Source organism: Uloborus diversus, chromosome 10 (genome assembly GCF_026930045.1).
Source record: "Uloborus diversus isolate 005 chromosome 10, Udiv.v.3.1, whole genome shotgun sequence".
Classification (NCBI taxonomy): domain Eukaryota; kingdom Metazoa; phylum Arthropoda; class Arachnida; order Araneae; family Uloboridae; genus Uloborus; species Uloborus diversus.
The window spans coordinates 26,541,691-26,562,539 of NC_072740.1; the positions used below are offsets into that span (position 1 = coordinate 26,541,691).

Below are 20,849 nucleotides of genomic sequence, written 5' to 3' on the forward strand. Positions count from 1 at the left end.
ACAGAGCATTCTTGCAGAAAGAAATTAGGTTCAGAAAATTTTCCATAGAAAGTAATATAAAATTCTGCCATAGGGGTCTACAAATGTTTCCCAAGTGCAATTTTTTGCCCTATTTGCTCATCAACTCCAGCCAACCATATCAATATTAGTAGATTTATCATTTATGACCAATTCATTGCCAATAAAAGTGTCTCTAACATTAAACAAATCCCCTCCACCTGTTTTGCCAACTCGATCTTGTCTAAACAAATTATACCCAGCAATACATAAAAGGTTTGCATCAAATTCTGTAGCCCATGTCTCTGTAATTCCAATAAAATCCAACATCCCGTCTATAATTATGCTTTTCTATTCTTCCACCTTGTTCCTAATACTGCAAGCATTAGTAAAGAAAACTTAAATCATACCAAAATTGCTTTTATTTAACACCCTGAAATTTCTTAAATCGCAGTTGTTAAAATTATTACTTTTATTAGACACCCTATTTCCATTTCTGGTAATAACTAAACAAATATAATCCTTTCAATAACTGATGGTCGAACCATGCCCTCCCCATTCAAACTTTGTTCTTTGACTAGAAGCCGATGAATTTAAACCACTAACTATTTTGACCCCTGTTGAGCTTAGATGCAAGCCATCCCTAGCAATCAAAAGTAGTTTACAAAGACTCCATACATCAATGAACTTGTTATGGTGCTTTTTGCAAACAGCTGTAAATTTATGATTACTATAGCAATTGTCATCATTTATGAATAAAAAACTCTCCCATTTAATATCAATGGTTTAGAAGATTTTGAAACAACTACAGAAAAGAATATCTTTATTTAGATTTGTTATACCCTAATATAGGTATAAATTTTATTTTAAGATACTCTTCTTTTCAACATTTCATTGCATCAATAACTATTTTTGAAGTATTTTTAAACAATCAAACACAATAGCTTGCATTAAACTCTTTGAAAGAAGCATAATCAAAGTACTTTGCTAATAAAATTGTATTGTTATGATTAAAAACATACCTTTTTCACTAATTCTTGTATTTCTGACATTCCATTGTAAGCTGATGGCGAAAAACCACTTGTTAAAATTCGTGAACACTTTAAACTTATTGCATCTTCTAGAGCTTTAGTATGATCTGTGCACAAATCAAAAGCTAAAAAACAAAAAAACTTTTTTTTTTCAAGTATGTATATATGCACAGGTGGACAAAATTAAGAGATGGAAGGCGTTTTCCCAAATATCTCGAGAAATAAATTACAAATAAAGGAAATTTGGTATGGATATAACTTATAGTATGACAATAATGTGTGAAAAGAAAAAAATAAAGTGGCATTTATTGGCAAGAGTTATTGCCAACAGTCCAATGTGAACTGAACTTCATGACGAAAAGTGGCAATGAAAGTGAGACTTGTATAGTGTGTGGCCACCTCTAGCATGGTTGTGTGGTCATTTCTGACAGGTAGACAGCATGTATGCATGCTGTTACAGTGAAACCTGTGTAAGTTGACCACTCGCGGTGCAGCACTTTGGCTGTCAACTTAGACAGGTGGTCAACTTATAAAGGGCGTTTTTTTTTTGTCATTTCTTGCACCATGTATTCATTTTTTGAGGAATTCACCCTTACTCTTTCTGTTCAACTCACTTTCAGTGTTTAACATTATTGAAAGTGAAACAATAATTACAAATACTATTCAAATAATTTTGTTATTTTTTCTTGTTTTTAACTGTATTAGACACTGTAGGTTTAGAAATTCCATATATAGCAGCTAATTTTCTCTGGTTTTCTCCATTTTCAATTAATTTTAATATTTCATACTTTTTATTAATCTCAAGTTCAACTAACTTTCTTTTTGAAGCCTTTTTATGTATAGCACAAAGAGTAACAAGCTCGACTCTCCCAGTTCATAAAGGAAAAATTAAAATATCCTATCTCTTAATCCCTTGGACCAGAAACATGTAACTTTACTCATTAGAAGGCCCAGACCTGTGTAGCCCCAGTGCGAGGGGCCCGCGTCTTTAAAGGGGTTTAACGGCCCTAGAAATTGAAAAAAAAAAATAGAAAAAAACTAGCACTAAGACTTATGCACTTTACAAATAGATACTGCTGGCCAGGAGGGAGGGGCCTACATATTTTGTTGCAGGGGGACCCAAAATATATAGATCCAGGCCAGCTCTTTTTGCACAATTCCTGTGTTGCCACAGCATATTGCAACTGAAAGAAAAGATTTTGAACTTTACTACTGACACCTATTTTCATTGAACAGAGTACAAAAAGCTATCTCAAGTAGAACAACAAATGAAAAACAAGTTTTGAGAATAAAGAGCAGCATAAGCTTTAAGCTGCTGTTTAGTTAGTGAAGTGCTAGTCTGTCATCAAAGCATTAAAAACATTCTTAGAAAGCTATCAAAAAATAAAAAAAAATAATAATAAATAAATAAATAAGTAAATAAATAATAAAATAAAATAATTTGCTGAAGAAAGTTGGAAAAAAATAAACCAAGTGGTCAACTTACAAAGGGTTTTTTACAATACTCCAAACCAAATTTGGAGTACATTAGTGGTCAAGATAGACAGGTGGTCAAGATAGAGAGGTGGTCAAGTTACAGAGGTTTTCCTTCGCTATATGAGATAGGAAAAATTCCGTTCCCGACAAAAGTGGTCAACATAGAGAGGTGGTCAACTTATAAGGGTGGTCAACTTTACAGGTTTTACTGTAATAAGATAATTAAGGAGTGCTAGTGGAGCACTCACCCACTCTTTTAGCAGAGCAGTTTTTGACTCTGGAATGATTCTGAGTGAGGGTTGGTGCATCGCAATATCCCTTCCGAGAGCATCTCAAGCATGTTCAATGGGCAGAAGGTCAGGAGATTTGGCAGGCCAATCCATTCGATAAATATCTTTGCTTTCCAGATGCTCCTCAACCAGGGCAGCCATATATGGTAGGGCATTGTGCGTCCATAAAAACAAAGTCCGGGTCAACAGCACCCCTGAAAGGATGCACATAGGGTTGTAGAATCTCCTGCCTGCACCTCTAGGCATTCACGGAACTAGTGTCAATCACATAGAGTGGTGTGAGGGTATCTTGCATGTGCTCCTGTCCAAACCATCACTCCTCCACTAGAATAAAGGTCCCTTTCCATAATGTTACTAGAATGGTATTGGGTCCCAAGTACCCTCCCTATGAATATTCACCGAGAATCAGGTTGTAGACTGAATCTGGACTCATCTGTGAAATTAACATTCGCCCTTTGGAGCTGTGTCCAGTGTTGGTGCTGTCTGCACCATTGTACAAGCTCTCTTTTGTGGGAGTGAGTGGGATGCAAATGGCGGGCTTCCTGGCATACAACCATCTTTCACTGAGCCTTCTGGCAACCGTCTTCCTTGAAACTAATGTTCAATTGTTCATGTGGCAGTAGCGAGGTCCCTAGACATTTACGTCGCTGTAGATGTCCTCTGGCGCTTGGCTGCAAGTAACAAATACTGTTCTTCATTGGGTGTTGTTGCTCTTGAACGACCTTGTTCTAGTCTTCTGAACACTGTCCAGTTTTTAAATTGACTCCACACATTCGAAACAACGCTTAGAGTTACACCCAATTCTCTAGCAACCTGAGCTCGGGACTGTCTTGCCTCAAATCTACCCACATTTCTCCACCTCATACCTGGGTCTAAATAATGATGTTCACTTATTTCACCTAAAAATCAACAAAAAAAACAACAAGATTATTGAAGAAACATAATACAAATTGCTACTGTGTTGCAGAGTGGAATGAGCTGAGCAGCTGGCTGCAGACTTATATGCATCCTGCTGCCTTAGCAACGCCTACAAGAATACGTAAACTCATCTCAGAGATACCAGCGCCATAGTGCCATTATATGGCAACCAACTGTCTAGTTTTTTTGTGATATTTTCCGAAAAATGTGTGAAAATGCCTTCAATTTCTTAATTTCATCCACCAGTGTATATGAGATAAATAAATACCTTTGTGCTGAACAGTAAAGTAAGACAAAACAACGTTAGAAGAAGAAAAAATTAACATTGTTTTGTCTTACTTTACAGTGTATATGGGCTAGTACAAGAAATCATGAGAATTTTCAGATTTGCTCAATTATTTCTAGAACTACTGGACTGATTTTAATGAAATTTGGTATGTACATGCATTGAAACAATATAAAACAAATAACCATCCTAAATTTAAAATACACACACATGATCATAAATAACACTTGTTAAGAGTTGGAGGGTATGAAACAGCAGTACCAAAATTTAACAAAAAATAGGTTTGTAGGGGGTATGGTCCCCTCTAACAGACATATAGGCCTTGCAGTGTGACTCCATACTTGAAATGAAGCAGCTTATGGGATCTTGGGGCAATTGGTTCCATTCCTTCAACACTGCTGTTCTCAGGCTATGGATTGTCCCTAGAGGGAAGTTGCGAGTTGCTATTGCCTTCCCGAGAGCGTCCCAGACATGCTCTATAGGATTGGAGTTAAGAGATTTGCTTGGCCAATCCATAGAGTGAATATCCTCCCTTTCCAGAAATTCCTCAACCAGAAGAGCTCTATGTGGCCTTGTGTTAACATCAATTGAAATCAACTCTTGGATAACAGCACCCCTCAAGAGGTGAGCATAGGGCTCCAAGACCACATCGCTATAGATCGCAACTGTCCCAGATCCTCTCTCAAGACATTGAGGGGTGGTCGGCCATTCAACATGATGCCTACCCAGACCGTCAAACCATCGCTGCCATAATGGTCGATTTGGTGGATATTGGAGGGTAGGTAGCAGATTCCCGCTTCTTTCTATTCACATGGACGTAGGACAAGAATAGTGGGTTAAGCTGAACTGGGACCCGCTACCTGGCCGCCAGTTTTTTTCTGCTTCCATTTGAAGAAAAGTGCAGCTAAAGGCCACCGAATGCTGCAAGAAGCTTACAGGAAGCATTCTTCATCAATTTCCACATGTGAGTTTTGGTATAGATGATTTAGAAGTGGTGATTTCAATACCATCGACGACCACAAAAGTTTGAGGATGCCGAATTACACAAAGACTCTTTCCAAATGCAAGAAAAACTAGCAGAAACATTAGAAGTGACTCAACAAGCCATATCTGTTTGCTTAAAATACATCGGAATGATCCAAAAGGTAGGATATTGGGTTCCGTATGAATTGAAGACGAGGGACGTCCAACGCCGTTGTTTCACTTGTGAGCAGCTGCTTCAACAGCAAAAAAGAAAATGTTTTGCATCGTATTGTAACTGGTGACGAAAAATGGGTTCATTATGATATCCCCAGGCTCAAAAAATCATACGGGCCATCCAGCCATATGCCAAAATTGACACCAAAGCCGAATATTCACGATGGCAAGGTCATGCTCGTAATTCGGTGGGACCAATCAAGCGTAGTGTACAATGAGCTGCTATCTACTAGGTGAAACCACCACAGGACAACTTTACCAAACTCTATTGATACGTTTGAGCTGACCACTGCGGGAAAAACGGTCAAAGTTAATTTTGCAACATGATAACACTCGGCCAATTGTTGCGCAGCCATTGAAAACATAGTTTGATAAGCTGAAATGGGAAGTCCTACCCCACCTCCCATATAGTCCAGATATTGCCCCTTCAGACTCTTATTTGCTTTCGCCGATGACGCTTGCTGTTGAGGATCAGCACTTTCGCTTTTCTTAAGAAGTCCAAAATTGATTGATTCGTGGATGGCATCAAAAGGCGCATCGTGTTTCGGAGAAGGCATCTGAAAATTGCCAGAAAGGAGGGAAATGGAAGTGGCCAACCATGAAAAATTCTTTGAAAAATAAATGTGAAACTATTTTTGCACAATAAAGCGTCAAACTTTAAAAAACACCATTTAAAACTTATTTGTACACTAGATACAAAAAAGAAAAATATTTATTATATAATGAAAATTTCAACGCAAGTTTCATTATAAAACACAATGTTCTTTCTTTCTGTACTGTAACTCTCAAAACAAGTTTCCAGTTTGCTCATCTTGAAAAAGCTCACTCATCTTAACTATTTCACTTTGCCACACATTCCCTACATCAGAGGCAAAATAGCTAAAAATGTCTATTATACTCAAGATATTTTACACTACTTGATACTACTAACATAATTAATGTTTTTTTATTTTCATGCAATAACTCATTCTATTTAACTGTTTTCAATCAAGCACAATTGTCAGTTACAGCTTTTACAATACTAATGTAAATAGATGTAAATAAGTGTGTAATGTCTAAAGTTAATGCTTAAGAACACTTTGAAAAACATTGAGTAATTGATTAGATGATTATGAAACTTCTTTTTTCAATAGTGAATTGTGTCTATATGCAGAGTTGCATTTTAAGTTTGCAATTTTAAAACGAATTTTAGGTATATTATAACCATTTTAATAAAGATTACCATGTTGTAAAATAGAAATTTTAATTTTGCTTTGCATTTTTAGCTTTCCAAATTTTATTTTAAAAATAAGAAAGTTTAAGAAAAAGAAATACTTAGATAATTGTCTGAATCATGTAAGATAGTGATACATATCAAAAATTAGTAAATCAACCTACCTCTGTGAAACGTAACAGGTACATTTTCGCATAAACCTAAAATGAAAGGAAAATGTTTTAGTAGCATGCATTAAAAATCTTATGTAACTTTTTAATGACAGAAATAATCATGGACAATTGTAACACTTTAAAATATTTGTTTTTCTACTGATTTCTTTACCAATATACAGCCTGTCTCCATTTAATCTGCAAGCTATTTTCGCAACCATTAGCCCTAGATACATTCTCAATTGCAAAATCGATCAAAATATGATGCAGAGTTAAGAAATTAAAAATCTGAAGTGAAAAATTTAAAATCCTACTTTTTATACAGCCCCCCAGATCTGTAAACTAATATTCACCAGAATTACAAGCAGAAAAAAAAACAATATTAACAGAAAAAATTCAAAACATTTTCGACCAAAACTCGAGGAGATATTCAAGTTCGGAGTTCAAAGTGACCATGCTAAAAAACGAGGTAGGAATACATTGGCCTACCAGAAGAGCACTGATTACGGTAACTATTGCTGCAAAAAAATTATATATTTGTCCCTTTTATTGCTACTGAAAAGTAAAAGGAAATGTTGCAGCATAATACTTAAAAGCACTCTTCAAAAGCTCCAACAGCTTGAAGGGGAAAAAATCAATTTTATTTAGCCTCTATATGGTCCCTGAAAAAAAAAAAAAAAAAAACAAGTGTAAAACAGCGCTGCATCTAAGATTTTTACAAACCCCGGCATAACTTAAAATTGATACCCTTATCCATTGTTCTTCAAGTTTTTACATCAAGTTTCAACGAAAAAACACAGAAACAGGGTAAATTTGCCACTGCACAGAAATTGCTGCCCGAGGCAAGAGCACCATCTAAGATCCCAAACTAGTGCTAAGTGGTACAAGTAACAAAACAGTATTTTTTATCACAGCAAATATTGGTGGTACCAATGTCAAACATTATGGGATGGGCAAGCCTTGTAGTAAATTGGCTTGGATGTCCCAAACATGAATCCTTGCTACACTCATGTTACTGAGTGCTTATTTAAAAAAATGTGGGTGATAGGAAAGGGGGGTAGCTGGCATTAACTAAACCATCTGAGCTGAAATAGTGTTGGATTGTTGGCCCATCTTGCCTCCAAAAACTTATAATGTGGCCCTTTACAGTGGCGCAGCCAGAAAAGTTTTCTGGGAGGGATTTTCAAAACCGAAAATTGTTGCTTTCTTTACCATTCATTTAAAATGCGTAATTATTCAATATCAATGAATTTCTACAGATTAGTAAATATTCATTCAAAGTAACTGCGGAAAAACAATCGATAATTCGTATTGATATCACTATGAAACAAAGAAAGTGGGAAAAAGCACAGAATATTTTTTATTAGTTTTACTTTAATCTTATATCCCTTTTTTTGTGTGTGTTTTTCGTGAGATCATTTAAAACCACCTCCTCAAATACATTCATGCCTTTATGAATGTCAAATGCTAGCTAATAACGGTTTCGATATTTCGATGAGAATTGGAAAAGAGCCTCAGAAAATCCGGTGCTGTAGGCTCTAGATGTCCCTAAAAAGGATTTGTGCAACGATGGAAGTGCTAAGGGACCATGATACCCTGTAGAGCTTTATTGACATCATTTGAGCTATCTCATACCAGGGGAGACTTGGGGTGCTCATCATGAAATACAACTTTTATATTTAAGAATTGAAAAGTAATTTCTGACTGCTTCCTGATCATTAAAAGCAGTAAAATACTTTGTTGAAACCTATTCCACTTGGAAAAACTCAAATACTTTGTTTTTTCCCCCCTTGATTTTAACGAAGGAAATGAATGTGCTTGTGTTCTGGGAGGGGTTTTAACCCCAAAACCCCTCCTGTGGCTGCGCCACTGGCCCTTTAGCAAAATATATTGGAGACCTCTGCTCTAGTCCTTTTTTCTTAATTGTCTGAATTATTTTTCACATCTTTAAACAAATCAACATTTCTTTAATAGTTGAAAATTCCAGCTTTCTTTTGCTGAATTTTCTATGGTGTTCATACAGAAATTCGCTAAAAGCAATGAACGTCTAAGGTCTACAACAACCCAAACTTCTTTGAATGATGAATTCAACCAGTTTAGCCTTTACCTACGGGATAGGACCTAATAATATAATATAATATAGGAATAATAATATAACATAGGATGTAAATGCCTGCCTTCTGCTGCAAGACATTCAGGATAATTTGCCCCAAAGACAGGAAAAAGATAGCAACCACAGGATTGAGCATGTGGATGCTTTGTAGTGGTAACTCTTTTTCAATCTCCATTTCTATCTTCTCTTTTCTATTTAAAAAAAAAAACTTATCATTCAAGAACCACTAAGAAGGGGAAAAAACAACAAGAGCATTTCAGCTCTTTCTTTGAAGAAAGCAGGGGTCATAGCGGATTTTGGTAGTGAAAAAGCAGGAAAAGTAGGATATTTTCTCAAAAAAGTAGGGTACTTTAATAAAAAAGTAGGAAAAATAGGTTTAGAATTTTAATGAAAAAAAGCAAAAGACATATTCAAAGCAATTAACAGGACATAGTATGTTTTTAGCTCCCGAATACAGCGATGAGCAAAAGAAAAGAAAATCACTGTTTTCAATGGATCACTGTGCACATTCTTTTCTGGGGCAACTTGCCACTTTTTAAGTGGGTTACTGAAAGAAAATTCATTTTCATTTATAAATTGAATCTTATTTTTAGAAACAAAATTTTCCTGAATTCTGATAAATTGTTGCTGATAAGAATGGAATTAATAGATATTTGTAAATCCAAAATATCTGTGATCCGTGAACAAAAAAAATTTAGATTCCATCACAAAAATAACAGTGCAACTTACCAATCAAACGACGACATAACATCATATCTATTTCTGACCTGTCAATTACACCACAAAACAGGAAAACATAAATTTATATATTTATTTTATACATGTTAATTTATAGCACAGAAATTTATTACATAAAAATTTTAACAAAAACAGGTAAAAGCAGTTTTTCATATGTACAAAGTCTCTCAAAAAAGTATTTCACTATTGTTTGGCTGAAGAAAAAAAATGGCACACCTGGAGCATTGGAGATTTAATCACTCTCAAAGTAGTCTCTATAGTCTACCAGCAGTTTTGCTATTGTTGAAAGCATTCTGAGAAAGCCTGTTTTGGAATGGAGTATAGCTTGGCTGTTTTAGCATCATGTTTTTTCTTATCTAAAATTACAGTAATATATTCATTTTTCAAATTTCTTCATTGTGAATGAAATTGATTAGCAATGGTTTTGCCCTATTAGGTGCATTATTCCTGGCCAATTTGGTGCTTTTTATTGACGCCAAAGCAGTAGGTTTGTCTGCAGAGGAGTCCCCTAAAATGGTAGTCTGTGTCCCCCCCCCCCTGGTCTGAAGTATCATACTTTTCACTTGCTTCAAGTTTGGCAAACAGATAGAAGTCACAGGGACTATATCAGGAGAGTTAGGAGCCTGTTAAGCTACAGAAGCTTATTTTTTCACTAAAAATGTCAAAATCAAGTAAACAACCCAATTTTTGGCAAAGTTTGATGCAGTCCCAACACTTCAGTCATTCCGTTATTTTTCTTGAAATTAAAATTTCTGATGAGAGCTCTACACAATACTTCAGTCAAACTTTGTGAGAGCCTGACACTACTGACAGATGAGAAGTTCATGCATGTGCACAAAGGAAAGAGGTCAGCTCATGCAAGCAGGTTTGATTCATATGCATCAGCTTTACACACACAAAACAACAGGCTGGAATGTTTTTGCTCTAGAGAAAAGACACTTGTTCACATATGTCCCATATCGTTACAGACACTGTCTTCATCCAGATGACTCAGGCTTTATCTTCAGCATGGGTAATGAGAATGTAGCTAACAACTTAGGGAATTTTCGGAGAAAAGGACATTTTGAGCTACTAGTAGGATTAGCATCTAACTAATACAGTAGAAGATCGTTATAATGCCGACCTATATAACGCAATTCTCTATAAATGGCACAACTTTTCAGAAGTAAAGAATAGGTTTTGAAGTTTAAAAAATTCCCTCTGTTTCGCTTTGCAAACATAAAATGTTCTAGGCAAATTAAATCTTGAAAAATTTTCATCTTTCCATCATAATTCAAAGCTTTTAAATTGAAAATTAGTACTCATAGTAAACAGAAAACACCAGATGGCTCTTGAAAATGCAGCTGTTAAGCAAACTATTAAGCTAGCAGGAGTGCAGGATAATGCACTTTCGTTTGATTGTGGAACATATTTATTTGTGAATAACTAATTGTAATATTGGAGCTTTAATACTCATTGCAGATAAAACTCATTCTGAAGTGCTAATATATAGATATATTCTGAATATTAGTTTCAAAATTTGTAAAATGATCTATATAACGTAATAACCTGTATAACACAAAAGCTCTGGTCCCAAGGTGTGCGATATAACGATCTTCTACTGTAGTAGTGATTAGTACCTTGCTATCTCTTACTAAAGAAAACAATGCAAATGCATCTGATGTACTCATTACATCAGTACATATATGAAGCCAGGTCCTTTTTGCCATTCATTAATTACGTAAGGATAATTTTGGCAATGTTTGACCCCCCCCCCTTCATGTAAGGTTATGTAAGATTTTTCAAACCCTCCCTTCCTCCCCTATTCATATGTAACATTCCATTTTATTTGTCAAAATAATAAAATGTTGTTAGAAAAGGCTCAGTTACACTAAAAATCTCAGTTCGACGAAAATCAAAGATTTTTATTTTTCAAATATATTATATGATGCGATATTAATTAAAAATAAAACATGCCATGAATAGTGCAATTCTTTAATTATATTTTAAACTATTCATTCTTCTTAAAACAAGTTACAAACAGCTCATCCTAATATATTTTTTACCTTCCAGAAGCAAATAAAATATGATCTCTTCCAAACATCTTGACCGCGTGATTTCTAGTATAAAACATCGACTTGGAAAATATTACGTAAGAATGGGTTTGAACCCTCTCTCCCCCCAAAGTAAGGGTATGTAGAAATTTGTGTAACCACGCTCCTCAGGACCCTTACGTAATTAATGAATGCCGCTAAATTTCAAGTGCATAAGCATGAACTAGTGTAATAATACTTTCTTTCTTTTTTTTATGGACATTGAGAGATTTGAAATGGAATTATAACAGTAGGTGTAAATCTTTCATCAAGGTAAAAAAGCAAGTGGGGATAGCTGTTTATTTTATATTTAATCACATGGTCATCAGCTTTAGTATAGAATGAATGCTGTGTTTTCAGTCTTTTCCTGGGAGGCACAAACTGCTATCAGTGCAGCAAAGGAAATCATTTGCATTTTTACAAGTTGCATTTTACAAGTTATCTGCATTTTACAAGTGTTTGAGTACCTGTTTTTCTTTACGAACCTTCTAGGGCTCAAGTCCTAATTGAATTTCCAAGGCAGTAATAGGTGTTGAGTAAGCTGCTAAGGTAATGAGTTTTAGTGCTTCGTTTTTTACTTTGTCCATTTTTTTTTATTGCAGCTTGTAGATGTGGTGGTCAGTATTGCCATGGGCAGACATGCAGAAATGAGTTTTTGAGATATTTGAAGAAACGCATTTTGGATTCCCTACCAACAATAGGAAAATGTTGCATTTAGTCTGTTTTTAAGCCGCTTTTTTTTCAGTGAAAACCAACTAAGCAAGCTTGTACAGTAAAGCTAACGTATAACAGGTGACAAAAATGCAAAACAATTAAAAATGAAAAACTTGCAGTTATTGCTCTTTACCAAGTCCACGGCAGAGTAGTTCTCTGTGATAGAACAAGAAAGGCCTTGTACCGCAATTTACATACTGCATTCAGGACATCTTTCGGTGAAATTAAGGGGCCATCTGATTGTTTTCTAAGGAGACTGAGTCAACCATCACCTTTTTCTGCAGTTTCTTTTGTGAGTCTCCTACCTGAGTTTTATGCTCAACATAGACTGGATGGTTTTTAGTAGACAGTGTAAAAAGCTGGAAAACAGTTTTCTCAATATAAACCATCATTTTGTTTTCTCTACAACGATCAAGAAGGATTGTGGTCTTGTTAAAATTGCTATTTACATTTCCAATATTTTTATCTATTGAAGATTTAGCAATAATATAGCTAAATATTCTTTTACCAATGATATTATCATTGGTAAAAGAAAGACTGAATTCTTGGGGCTTAAATATTTAAGATAATATTAATAATGCTTTTGCTTGTAGTTAAAGAAAGATATGGCTGAACCTCTATACTTTCACGAAGAGCAACAGCATGGAGTGTGCACTTTTTATGCTCATTTGAAATTACAGTCAAACCTCGTTAACACGAACTCCACGGGGACGCTCAAATATTTCATGTTAACCGAATGTCGCGTTAACCAATTTCGAAGTTTACCGGATTTTTTGTTTTTGTGTCTCGGAAAATATAGGAACCAAAGTACCTTTGTACAAAAATGTACATCCAAGCATCAAAATATATAGTTTAAGTAAGAAACACAAGTAATTCGAAACAGACAACGGCTATTTGGATCATTTATGCACGACAATGCATTTTAAAACATCTGATTTTTCCTTGATCGCAAGACCGGATTTTCCCTGTAGTGTTGACGGGTAAAACAACACTTTATCGCTTTTAGACCTAAAACCTTTACGAAACAGGTGTCCAGGATTAGATTAGATTTTTTTTTACGATGAAATTTAAAATCTAGGTTTCTCAGTACTTTGGTGAAGATTTCACCATTTATCCATGCTTATTTATTGTAAGCATAGTCTACATCTAAAGTTTGTACTTTCTTGAAGCAATGTGGTTCTCCTATTTTTCTACACAATGAGAGGAATTTTTTTCGACTTTCGAAAGTAATTTCATGTAAAAGTATGGGGATTTTCTTTTTTTTTCAAGACCTTATAATTGTTTTCGTCTAAATCTTCTTTGTGTTAAGTGATTGATTTAACACTAATTTGTAGCTTCATTTGACGGGGAATAGCATTTATTTTGTGCTAGGTGAACTTTCGCGTTCAGCAAGTTTGTGTTGACGAGGTTTGACTGTATTAAACAAAATGCAGGGGTTTTTTGGAAAATTTTAAAAGGGGGAGGGGGCAACCAAGTAATACTTTTAAAATTTGCCAGGAGCATAGCTGCTGGGAATCCTTTTTCTGCTTACATAGGTTAACCAACTGATCAATATGAGTGGACTATTTTCTGAAGAAATTTCACTTCATGCAAACTATATTATTTTAAATTGTTTCCATAGGTATTGCCATAGTGAGAACTACTCTTAAATCATAAATATACTCACCCTTTCAAAGCACCAAGTACAATGCCATCCACACCAAGGTTAATAAAGTTTTGAATGTCTTCTTCCATAACATTGATTTCTTCTTCATCATACTCAAAGTGTCCAGACCGTGGACGAATTAAAACATGAATAGGTATATTTACAATCTTCTGGACAGTTTTAAAAAGGCCTTGAATAAATAAAAATAGTTTTAATGAATGAAAACTTCTTAAAACCTTCTTAAGAAATGGAATACTGATTTACAAAACTGCATTGAACTTCAGACTTTTACATACAATAAGTTAAAAATCAGAGTAAAACTTAACTAACCTACACTCGGAGTAAGACCACCAACTGATAACTCAGAGCACAGCTCTAATCTGTTGGCCCCTGCATAAAAATAAATGAACTTTAATTAAATTTTATTTATACACAATAAGAGTTATACAGTGTCCGGCATATTAACCATTGGTGTTGAGAGGATGCTGTGTGGGTTGTGGTGCAGATACAGTGAAAGAAGTCTTATAGACAGAATGCAGTATATGGGCCATTTTCAGTAGTAACAATGGCATAGTGCAATAAGTATCATCATGTACTGCAGAGGAACATATTCAAAATGATGTTTTTTTAAAATTACTACTCAGCAAGAATGTTTTGTTTGGTTTCCAAATCGGCAGAGATGATCCAGTTTCTGATAGAAAAAAAAAAAGATGTTTGGGGATCAAACTTCACAGCCACAGGTACTGCACTAAAGAAAAAAACACCTGGTCGATCTCAGACTGTTACAATGCTGGAAAATATGGCACTCATGAGACCATCCACTCAGGAATTTCTAAAGTGTTTAGAATTTAAACATGCAGCTTGTCAGAGATTTTCTGACAGGAATGCAAGAATAATCCTTCAGCGATCTTTTTCAGCCAAACAGGATGATCATGTAGGTCAAGCATCAAGCAGGAAACAAAGGTGAAACACTTGCTAAGTAGTTTAAAAAGACCACCATTTCAAATATGCTGTTCCACAACACATGCTGGTGCTTACAATTGACACATATGATTGCTACAACTGCAAATGGCACATATACTGCTATCCATCGATACCACTTCCCACTACCATATCCCCACAACTTACACAGTACCCTCTCCAAATACGGAAGGTTAATATGTCAGATCCTGCACTACGAATATAATGCTAACTATAATATTCGTGATAGTTACGCTTTGTTCTTAATTTTGAGCTAACTTCAAACAGTATCATATTACAGTGAAGTTTCTGTGAGTGACCATTTCAAACCGCTACCACCTATATTAACCACCAATTTTCCCTAATATCAGGTAAATGTTAAAAATCCTCTAGGAGAGACCATTGAAACCTCTCACAACAACCAGTAAATTGCAAGATTCAGCACCAACATCTGAAGAAATTTTCAGTTACAGAATACTGAAAGAGAAATAAAGAAACATAAGCAGAACACTATTTTGTACATATATCAGTCTTCTCTTGCTATGAAAGTGGAAAGAAACCAGTATAAAGGGATAAAGTCTATTCTTCTGGGGTCTTCAAACAGATTCCTTTCATGATGGGTACCCTCTCTGTTTAGAACCCCAAAGAATGCAACAAATGTAAAACTCAAGGCAGGTCAAGCATGAGTCTGTCATTGTAAGAAGTTGATGGAGACAAAGGTTGTTTCTCAAAATTTATTGACAGAGTACAAATGGAATGAGGGCATTCATAGCTCAGAATGCCCCCAGAATGAGTGGTCAGAATCATTTTAGCCCATTTGAGCAATTAAAAAGTTGATGGGTTGATGTTGTACATTGATTGCACTAATAAAAAGGACATGAATAATTTAATTTTGCAGCAAAAAGCTTTATCAAAAGCAAAAGTTGTTTCTGAAAAAAAAAATAAAGCAAGCAAATCTTTTCATATGTTAAAGCAAATTATTTTCTAAATGGAAAATTTCAGGAGTTTTTCAGAATTTTCAGCAGGCGTACCAACCCAGTACAGTATTCAGGTGGTTTAAAGAATTTTGTAGAGTCCGCAATTTTCTTCAGGATGATTCTTTTCCACAGGAAAGCTGTCCTTAGTAAATCCTGAACAACGAACGTGTCACTTATAAAAAAAAAGGCTAATGGATAATAACTGCTGCACCAACCAAATGATATAGAAAAAACTTAACATTGGATCCCCAACCATAATACAAGTCATTCATGAAGAATTACGTATGAAAAAAATAGTTTGCCATTAAATTTTCCATAATTTAAATGAGTATCGAAGAGAGGTGCATGTCAGAATCAGCAAAGAAACCCTTAAATTGCTAAATGAGGGTGGCAACCGCATCATTTCTAAAATTGTAACAGGCTATGAAACATACATATAGTTTTTTGATGTTTCAACTAGTTAAGAAAGCAAAAGTATGGGTCTTTGTAGATAATTCGACGGCGATAATGGTGAAAAGACAATGAGCAATGAAAAAAGTAATGTATGCAGTTTTCTTTAGAAATATGGGATTGGTCAAAACCATCAAGTTGGAAGGACAGAAAACAGTTACAGTAAACTGGCACACCAATGTCTTCCAGAAATTCTCCAAGAAATGAATGTTAGGGGACTCATGCTTCGCCATGACAATGCATCTACCCATTCAGCCATACAGTAGATGACCATTATAACACAGACCTATATAACGCAATCCTCTATAAACCACACAACTTTTTAGAAGTAAACAAAAGGTTTTGAAGTTTAAAAAATACTTTAATCTTAAATGTGCTATAAAAACTTCCCCAATTATTCCTAACTAGGCATTTTATATCTTTATAATACAAATAGAAGCATGAATTTTAAAAATAAGTCAAATATTACGCAAAACGTAGAAACTTTCATTTTTTAAATTAAATTTAGAATACTCTTAAAACCTTTATATGAATTTCGGATCAGATGTCAGATTTAAGAAAATATTCTTAGGCTAGAAAACTATCTTGATAGCTGTATAATAGCTTGTGTCTTGTTAGTGTCAACTGTTGAGATACAGTTATCGTTAAACACACTGGAAAAAAAGTTACTTAGAACATTTGCAATATCCCTATCGTTTTGGATTAAATTTCCATACTCATTAACCAAAGGCCCAATTTGACTGTTTCGAGCTTTCCCAGAATTAGCGTAAGCAAAAAACCTCTTAGGTTACCTGTGCTGTTATCCATGAACTTAAAACAACTGACCATAATTGGTGAAATTTTACTTGAATTAAAATGTTATGTGTTTTTACTATTTAGTTGTTTGTTTTTCTTTTTCTTTTTTTACTGTTTTCTTTGTTAAAAAAGCTAGCAGAGTAATTTGAAATTGGAAGTACAGTGAAACCTATGTAAGTTGACCACTTCCGGTGCACTACTTTAGTGGTCAACTTAAACAGGTGGTCAACTTACAAAGGTTGATTTACACGATAAGGGCTAATTCCATGCCTGAAAAAAGCAGTCAACTTAGACAGGTGGTCAACTTCACAGGTTTTACAGTTAATTGACAGGTTTTCAATCTTTGTTAATATCCCAGCTTTAACAAAAGCTCAAAATAAGTTTAACTTTTGTATTTCCTGATAGAGATTTGTCTAAAGAAGGTGAAAATATTTATTTTTTGACTTTATGTTCATAACTTACGGAGCTATTGAGATACAAACTGGCTGTTATGAGCTTTGAAAATTTGGACTTAGCATAAACATCCACTTCAGACTTTTTTTTTTCACATCATTTTTCACTTCATATTTTACCCAAATACAAAATTTCATTCAAATCTGTGACATGTCAGCCACAGCTAAGTTGTTCATTTTGTATAGAATGACCTATATGTGAGAAAGAGAAACAAGGAGAAAAATCAAAAATATATAACAATTTGCTATTTCTCTTTGTTAGAAACTAAGGATTTACTCCCAGGACTTTCTAGGTGTGGATACCTCTAAGGAATTGCTTATGCCTAAATCTAGCCCCATCAACTGTACGTTTTGGTTTCAACCTGCTTTTTACTCAAACATTGTGCTCAAACTTTACAATTAATTTTAAATATTACCTGCTAATGCAGCATTTTTTGCTGATACAATATTGTCCACACAAATTTCTAAAGTATACATCTAAAATAAAAAACAAATTGGCATGTGTTAGTAAACAAATAATACCATAATTTATTGTTATGTTTTTGAAACTTGAAAGAAAACAAGTTTATCTTTCAAGATGATGTTTAATATATTTAGGTTCGTTTTACTCTTTCAATAACAAACCTATCTACTACACACAATTTATCGAATAATATGCTTTATTTATCTCACTGAAACAGTTTTAATCATCAACAAAGAAATGATAAAAAGAAAAAGGAACAATTTATATTTACTCATCATTGCAAAATGATAGGGTTTTTGAGCTGTACTTGTCAGTAGATGTTAAATAAGGAAACAATAATAAAGTACTAGATATTAAACTCTCTGGCTATGTAGACAAGGATTTAAATCTAGCCTAGGTTTGTTTTGACTTTACAGACAAGATCCTGTTTTTGAAAGATTGAAAAATCAGCTTACGATTTTGAGAATCTGAATGTAGCATTAAATCAGATTTTTCAGCTCAAAAACCTGGCTTTTTTTTTCTTTTTGTTTCTTTTAACTATTATGTTACAAGTTCAAAATTGGTAAAAATCTAAGTTTTGAGTGATTATTGGGATCAAATTTTGACGGCTGGGCAATACTAATCACAATTCACAACTTGGAGTGCAGGGTTGAACAATTGCAGGCCCAGATTTAGATTTGCAGAGGCCCTAAGCTTTTTCAGGTATAGGGCCATTTGAAACCTTTAGTGAAAGTAAGAGTAAAGATGCCTTCTGTGATTGAATGATTACTTACTAAGAAGCATAGATGGTTTATAAAAATGATTTTATTTAGTTTAAATATTATTTTCAAGAAAAATTTATTTTTGGAAAATCATGAAGATTTTATGATTTGTCAATGAAAGTTTAACATTCACATTTTAACATAGTTTCTTTCTTATAAATCAAATAACTAAGAATAGTAATTGTACCTCATAGTATAGCTTTCTATAGGGAATTATTGCTTGAAAAGCAAAACTACTAATTGGTCAATCCATTTGCACAGGTGAGACATATAAATTTGCACTTTATTCCCTGAATTTTAAACATTTAATTTCTATATACTTGAATATTAGAAACCATAATGTACCATAACATACAGTATCAACTTTCTTTTTAAAAAGTTTTATTCTAAAAATACAAATACAAATGTGACGACCAGCAACAGGCTCTGGGCCCAGCTAGGCTGGTCCTAGTCAATTAATTAGTCCCCAATGAAGATCAATGGCCCTCTTAAAGCTATCCACTCCCTTGCTCATTACCGCCTCTTCCGGTAAGCTATTCCAAGTGCCCACGACCCTGCTAAAGTAGTAGTTTTTCCTGATTTCCAAGTTAGCCTGAGATTTAAATAGCTTAAAACAATGACCCCTTGTCCTGCTTTCCCCGCAAAAATTTAATCCATTTACATCTTTCATTTTGATAAATTTAAATAACTGAATCATGTCCCCTCTGACTCTCCTTTGCTCTAGGCTATACATGTTAAGCCTATTAAGTCTGGTATCATAATCTAAATCTGAGAGTCCCCTTACTAATTTAGTTACCCTTCTTTGAACCCTTTCCAATACAAAAATATCTTTCTTCAGATAAGGCGACCAGAACTGCACAGCATACTCCAAATGAGGTCTTACTAAACTCCTATATAAAGGCAGAAGAACTTTCTTAGATTTGTTTGAAATAGATCTATTGATGAACCCAAGCATTTTGTTGGCTTTGTTACTAGCAATACTGCACTGTTGACAAAACTTGAAGTCCTGATTTATGAAGACACCCAGATCCATAACATTTTCTGCCTGATTTATGACTGAACCCTGTAAACGATATCTCATACGCTTATTTCCATGACCTAAGTGTAGCACTTGACATTTCCCTACATTAACTGCCATACCCCATTTATCTGCCCACTTAGTAATATGATTTAAATCCTCTTGCAGCTGTTTTACTTGTTCTTCATTTTCGACAATCCCCATAACTTTTACATCGTCAGCAAAACAATTCATGCTTTCAGAAATATTTTCATTGATGTCATTCATAAATATAATAAACAAAAGAGGCCCTAAAACTGATCCCTGAGGAACCCCACTTAAAACATCACTCCAATTAGAATGATTTCCTCTCACAACTACTCTTTGCTTCCTACCAGTAAGCCAATTTCTTACCCAAAGTAAAGTTTTTCCTCCTATTCCAATGTCAGCTAACTTGCTGAGAAGAGCAACATGCGGTACCTTGTCAAAAGCTTTTTGAAAATCAATATAAACAACATCCACACATTTTTTGTTATCTAAAGCTGAGGTAACCTTGTCGTAGAAATGCAATAAATTAGTAGTACAGGATTTACCTTTCCTGAAACCATACTGCAAACTAGTCAACAGACTATTAGTCTCTACGAACATCATGATCTTAATTTTGATCAAAGTTTCGAAAATCTTACAAATCACCGAAGTCAAACTTACAGGTCTATAATTCCCAGCAATACCTTTAGACCCCTTCTTGAAGAGTGGCGTTATGTTTGCCAGCTTCCAGTCCTCTGGCACCGTCCCCGAGTTATAAGAAGCATTGAAAATATTCAAAATAACATCCACTAATTCCTCTGCACATTCTACTAAAATTTTTGGATAAATATTATCTGGTCCCAGAGCTTTAGTTGCTTTAATCTTTTTCAAATGAAATAAAACCTCCTCCCTGGAAAATACAAAATCCTCAAGCTGTATAATAGCTTGTGTCTTGTTAGTGTCAACTGTTGAGATACAGTTATCGTTAAACACACTGGAAAAAAAGTTATTTAGAACATTTGCAATATCCCTATCGTTTTGGATTAAATTTCCATACTCATCAACCAAAGGCCCAATTTGACTGTTTCGAGCTTTCCCAGAATTAGTGTAAGCAAAAAACCTCTT

At 34.6% G+C, this 20,849-nt stretch overlaps 1 protein-coding gene across 1 annotated transcript in view; it reads right to left on the reverse strand.

Annotated features, from left to right (window-relative positions):
- Positions 1-20,849, reverse strand: part of LOC129231225 (copper homeostasis protein cutC homolog) — a 38,691-nt gene that overhangs the window by 12,685 nt on the left and 5,157 nt on the right. Inside the window, exons 2-7 of the mRNA XM_054865487.1 lie at positions 17,893-17,953; positions 14,173-14,232; positions 13,864-14,032; positions 9,403-9,440; positions 6,573-6,608; positions 1,020-1,153 (exon numbers count right to left, since the gene is read on the reverse strand). Coding sequence (XP_054721462.1) covers positions 1,020-1,153; positions 6,573-6,608; positions 9,403-9,440; positions 13,864-14,032; positions 14,173-14,232; positions 17,893-17,953 — 498 coding nt within the window. The remainder of the gene's footprint in view (positions 1-1,019; positions 1,154-6,572; positions 6,609-9,402; positions 9,441-13,863; positions 14,033-14,172; positions 14,233-17,892; positions 17,954-20,849) is intronic.